This window comes from Tupaia chinensis, unplaced genomic scaffold (genome assembly GCF_000334495.1).
Source record: "Tupaia chinensis unplaced genomic scaffold, TupChi_1.0 Scaffold146140_1, whole genome shotgun sequence".
Classification (NCBI taxonomy): Eukaryota; Metazoa; Chordata; class Mammalia; order Scandentia; family Tupaiidae; genus Tupaia; species Tupaia belangeri.
The window spans coordinates 3,095,756-3,102,151 of NW_006205995.1; the positions used below are offsets into that span (position 1 = coordinate 3,095,756).

At 37.9% G+C, this 6,396-nt stretch overlaps 1 protein-coding gene across 6 annotated transcripts in view; it reads left to right on the forward strand.

Annotated features, from left to right (window-relative positions):
• ATP8B4 (ATPase phospholipid transporting 8B4 (putative)) overlaps positions 1-6,396 on the forward strand; it is a 276,289-nt gene that overhangs the window by 22,789 nt on the left and 247,104 nt on the right. For 2 of the 6 annotated variants that reach the window (XM_027768395.1, XM_027768394.1), the window contains exon 3: positions 885-909. The exons of the other annotated variants lie outside the window; for them this stretch is intronic. In XM_027768395.1, the coding sequence (XP_027624196.1) occupies positions 888-909 (22 nt within the window). In that variant the 5' untranslated portion in view covers positions 885-887. The remainder of the gene's footprint in view (positions 1-884; positions 910-6,396) is intronic. 6 annotated transcript variants of the gene reach the window in all.

Consider the following 6,396-nt stretch of genomic DNA (forward strand, 5'->3'; position numbering starts at 1 on the left):
GTTTCACTCAGCAGTAAATCTTCTATATTTTTCCACTTTCTGTCAAAAGCCAGGGTTTTGTTGTTCTTAATGGCTGAATAGTATTCCATAGAGTATACGTGCCACAGTTTTTCAATCCATTCAGCCGTAAGGGGGCATTTGGGTTGGTTCCATGTCTTAGCAATCATGAAAAGTGCCGCAATAAACATTGATGTGCAAGCACTTTTCCAATGAGAAATTCTTCTGTCCTTTGGGTAGATGCCAAGAAATGAGATTGCTGGATCATATGGCAGTTCTATTTGTAGATTTTTGAGGAATCTCCAAATTGTTCTCCACAGTGGTTGGACTAATTTACATTCCCACCAGCAGTATAAGAGAGTTCCCCTTTCATCACATCCCTGCCAACACTTACCATGCTTTGTTTTTTTAATCTTCACCATTCTGACTGGGGTTAGGTGGTATCTCATTGTTGTTTTGATCTGAATTTCCCTTACAATGAGGGATGTTGAGCATTTTTTCATATGCCTTCTGGCTATTTGAATGTCATCTTTAGTGAGTGTTTTTGTTCAATTCCTTCTCCCATCTTTTAATAGGGTTCATCATCTTTTTTCCAAACAGCTTCTTTAGTTCAATGTTTGAATTCTGACTTTACTACATTATTTTGCTACGTCTTTTGTCTTCTCATCTGTAAAGTTTTAATAGGATTGTTTTGAGGATTAGTGAAATAATACATGTGAAATATTTTTATAGTATTTTAACAAGCGTCCAGTAAATATTAGCAATTACTACTATCATTATTATAGAATGTTTTAGATATTCAGTTGTGAATCTACACTTATAGAAATGTACATGCTGGGGGCTTGTGTGAAGATTTTATCAATTTAAATTGTATTCATATATTCCAGTTCATGTATGCGGGAAGAAGAATGGGTAAGTAAAGGTTTATATTTCTTCATGAAGCTATAGTGTCATTGGAGGAATAAAGCTGCCAGCACATTTTCTAACTCTCTGAGGTTGAATGAGCAAATTGGCTCAGCCAGGAGGAAAACAAACCCATGGCCCTTTAGCATTCGTTAGAATCCCCTAATTCTGTTTCCAAGCTCTTTTGTGAAGACAAGAATTAAAAAAAATGTGGGAAGATTTTTATTTTATTTTATTTTGTCTCGAGTCTCCTTCATTCTTTGCTTAAATGTCAATAAGTCCCAGAAGCTGGAGGTCACCACTGTGTTTCAATAGGAAACCCCATTTTGGGTCACATATTTTTCAATTGTATCAAAATATGTTCTTGGAGTCAAATAAGAAAATTTTGGAGGCTGGGGAACTCTTTTCTTTAAAGCTCTCCCCACTCATTGTTCTTTTCTCGTGTTTTTGATGAATTGCTTTGGCTTACAACCATGCAGACCAGATTATAAAGACCGAAAGTAAATTAAGAAAGGAAAAAACTTAAGTTATTGATTTAGCTTGAGGGAATTTTTCTGAGCTTTCTGACCCAACCCAAGAAACCAACAACCCCAAATCCCAAATGACACACCATGCTTGGAGACGTTCTTCAGCTTTTGGGTCAGTACCAAACTTGCTGAGAACTAGGAGTCTATGCCATCAGGGTTTTATATAGGGATCTCAAATTCTTTGTGGTATTTTATCATTTTATGATTATGAGGGTCTAAAGTTAAGTGCCTTCAGGCTCTCTTCTAAGTCATATTTGGTGAAGGACAAAATGCTCTGCGGTTAATTGAAGAAAGACAGTTGTATTTATTAATTACGGATTCATACTTGCTATGATCTCTCATGGGTCCAGTAGAAGTCTCCTAAATCTTCCCCTTGCTTTCAGTCTTGTTAGAAGAGCTCTTGCATTTACTAACATTTACTAATTAGTCTTAAATAATAAAGCATTATATGCTGGGTACAAGTGTGCATAGCCATAATTCTGGCTGACTGAGACTGAGGGTGTATTGCAACATGAAAACCCTGCTGGGGATGTCCCCTTTTCCCTTCTCTCATGGAAGAAATAAATAAATACACTTTTTTTTTTTGAGAGGTTTTTGCTATAGGGTGTGTATGCTCTCTAGAAAGACAGAGAGAGAGACAGAAAGACAGAAACTGAGAAATCACCCCCCCTCCCCAGGGGGCATGACCATGCCACAATCCCTTCTCCTCCATTCTCCTCTCGGGATCTTGGGCACACACACACACACACACACACACACACACACACACGCCCCGCATGATTTTAAGCCACCGGCTCTGGTTCTTGAACCGTGGTCAACTACATGGGAGTCCAGCGACATAGCCATTATCTTAAATAATAAAGCATTATATGCTGGGTACAAGTGTGCATAGCCATAATTCTGGCTGACTGAGACTGAGGGTGTATTGCAACATGAAAACCCTGCTGGGGATGTCCCCTTTTCCCTTCTCTCATGGAAGAAATAAATAAATACACTTTTTTTTTTTGAGAGGTTTTTGCTATAGGGTGTGTATGCTCTCTAGAAAGACAGAGAGAGAGACAGAAAGACAGAAACTGAGAAATCACCCCCCCTCCCCAGGGGGCATGACCATGCCGCAATCCCTTCTCCTCCATTCTCCTCTCGGGAGCTTGGGCACACACACACACACACACACACACACACACACACACACGCCCGGCATGAATTTAAGCCACCGGGTCTGGGACTTGAACCGCTGTCTACTACATGGGAGTCCAGTGCATAGCCATTACACCAATTGCTAGTCCCAAATAAATATACTTTTAAAATGATGAAAGTGTTACAAATTTTTCATTGACAAACAGATTTTTTAAAAAGCCATAAATAACCTATTTCTCTTGTCTACTGAAAGTTGAAGATGGATAATATATACTTTACTATAATGGCAAAAAGCCCAGTTTAGGAGTTGGGTGTTACCTTTGAGGACCTGGAGAAGAATTAATGGGTACTTGCCAATTTCCACCAAAAATATTCAACAAAGTGCTTCAGAACCATCTTGGGAGATAATATAAGCAAATTTAAACCTGGGTGATTTTCTTTTTTGGTCTATTTGCTATTTTTCCATATTTTTATGAGAACTTTTCTGGTATAAATTTCTTTTCATACATTTCATTATTTAAGGATTACAACACAAGGTAACATCTTTGACTGAGAAATCATAGGTAAGGAGAGGTTATGAGTTAAAATATGCTCAAACAAAAAGTTGTAGAAGGATTTGGGGCCTCTTGCTTTAAGATCCAGGCCTCTTTTTAATGTAAAATCTCTTTCATTAAACTATCATTTTTATGGAGCCTAAAAATCTTGCTAATAGGAGAGTAACATTTTAATTGCAGTTAAAAATTTCCAGCAAGATGGTGATATATCTCTTCCATCTTTTAAATTGTTTCTTTCTATTTGTCTCTCTTTTTAAAATTTGCTATAGATCATATGTGCTTGCTGGAGACAGATAGAGAGAGAAAGAGAAAAAGGGAAAGTGAGAAAGCAATCTCCCCCCACCCCCCGGGGTGGATGATCATGCTGCAATCCCTTCTCTATTCTCCTCTTGGGATTTTGGACATGTATGGTCACATCCACCACCGGTCTGGGACATGAACCACAGTCAGCCATGTGGGATCCATCTATTTTAACCACAGTGTCACTTCATTGGCCCCTTAAATTGTTTCTTAGTGGGCTGAGAACACATTTATGTTTTGGATGCATCTTCTTCCTTCTAAGTGGAAAGACAAGTAAAAGTGGATACAGTTTTCTTAATCTAAACCAGAAGTGACTCTATCAGCTAGAGTCACTATCAGATAGTTATATTTTGGGGGTGAGCTGGAGGGCACAGATTAATTATTCTGAAATTAGGTTATTCTTTTTGGCAAATGTTTTCTAATGTTTATCTAGCTTACAAAATACCACTTCCTAAAATAAATGAGATGTTCTTACTTAGTTATCTTGGACATTGTAACAGGGAGCGCATGGCTGAAAGCTAAGCATTCTATGAATGCTTTATTGATATTTTATTTGGTCAAAGAAGATAGCAAATTATTTTGACTTTTATGCTTTTGAGGGAGTGAAGGCTATTGCCATCATCCTATATGAAGTTGGACTTTGAAGACTTGATTATCTGTTCTGGAGCAGATTCAAAATAACTGTTGAAGAGAATTCTGAGTCTGATGATGGCTATTCCCTTGGATCACTGGAATGCTGAAGGATGGCTTTCTATCCAGGCTTTTTTTTTTTTTTAATTCCTCAGTTGTCACAAAAGGACACCAACACATATCAAATTGATCGTCTATTTTAGGGGTCTTATACTCAGCCAGCAACACAACATAATAGCTTTCCAGGTATTTTCTAGAAACTTTAATCTCAAACTCATAGTCAGATAGTATTTAGCACAGATACAGGTGAGAGAACTAACAAGTAGTATGTTTGCTTGAAGGACATGTAGTGCATTTATTCATCTAAACATCCTAAAATATATTCCTGGATTTAATCATATCAGCGGAGAACAAGTACAGAAACATTATCACTGGCTCCTGTAAATTGTTTTGGGATGCTGTCCCTAGGGTTATTAGAAAGTATATCTCTATAAACATCATTTTTATGTTGTTTATAGCAAATGCTGGCTTCTTTTTATGAAGATTTCTTAGAGAATTAATCCTGAGCCAAGAATTAGTAATACTTGTATTTTTCCTGAGAAACTGGTTTATTACCTAACAGATTGTTCAATAAAGGACAAAAGACAGACATTCCTTTTTTGTGTTGAATTTATGGCCCACCTGGATTAGGCATGCACCTGCAATTTTATTATCATTTTTACTTTAGTTGACCATTGCTTTTACTTCCATGTTGTCTACTCTATTTTACACTTAAAATTTAAATTATTATCTTCCCTGTTGTACATTCTTGAGTAGTTTCGGAGATGACCTTGTATGTAAATAATCTTGCAGGTCTGAGAATGTCCTTATTTCTTCTTTATGCTTGATTATTTGGCTGGGTAAAGAATTCTAAGTTCAAAAACATTTCTCCTTAGAACTGAAAGGTATCACTCCAACGTCTTGTTGCTGATAAGAAATTTCATGGTGGTCTGAATCTCTTATCTTTTTTTTTTTTTTTTGAGAGGTTTTTGCTATAGGGCGCGTGCGCTCGCCAGACAGACAGACACAGACAGAGAGATAGAAAGCGAGAAATCATCCCCCCAGAGGGGATGGCCACACCACAATCCCTTCTCCTCCATTCTCCTCTTGGGATCTTGGGCACACACGCACACGCGCCCGGTGTGAGTTTAAGCCACCGGGTCTGGTACTCGAACCGCAGTCGACTACGTGGGAGTCCAGCGACATAGCCATTACGCTAACTGCTGGTCCCTGAGCTAATCAATTTTGTTTTCTTTTTTTTTTTTTCATTTAAATTTATTTATTTGCATTCATTCACTGTACATCACTACAGCATACAAAATGAGATTTTCCATCTAGGGTACACTGTATATTGTCTCAATCAAGCACATCAACAAACATGTTATTGTCAGCAAATAATTTTCCATTTCTTGTTTCCTGTATGTTGTGCTTTTTTTCCCCCATCCTTGATTCCCTATCTCTTACCCTCTGCCATCTCTCACTCTCCTCCCACATCAATGTTTGCTTTCTTTACTATTTTCCCCCCACATTTCATTGAATTACTAAAGACCTTAATTAATTGAAATATTTTCATAGCAAACACAGCTGATATATACATTTTCATGGACACAAGTCTAACTTTAGGCATCCTATAAAGTAGCACCTATCTTACTGCAGTCTTTGAATAGATATTTTTTTTCTGAAACTTTTTTTTGTAACTTAATTTATATTCTTTCCCTAAGCATCATCACAGCATAAAAAATGTGATTTCCCATCCAGAATATACTGCATCATGACTTAATCATGCATATCATTATAAAAAATTTTCCATTTCGGGAACCAGCAGTTAGCGTAATGGCTATGTTGCTGGACTCCCACGTAGTTGGCCGCAGTTCGTGTCCCGGACCCGGTGGCTTAAAACTCACGCCGGGCGCGTGTGCGTGCATGCCCAAGATCCCGAGAGGAGAATGGAGGAGAAGGGATCGCACATGCGCCCGACATGAGTTTTAAGCCACTGGGTCTGGGACTCGAACTGCAATCGACTACATGGGAGTCCAGCGACAGAGCCATTATGCTAACTGCTGGTCCTAATCATGCATATTATTATAAAAAATTTTCCATTTCTAGTTCCTAGAACTTTTTTACCCCTTTTTCTGACCCCCTGTCCTTTCCCACTCTCTTCTCTGGTGTCTACAATTGTCTTCCATTCCTTTCCCACCCACATTGTATTGATCACACAATTTCTTACATAATCTAACTACTTTCAGTGGTGAGTTCACTCATTACTATTAAGAAAACCAGTTTTAACTTAAATCAAAGAAATGCCAAGG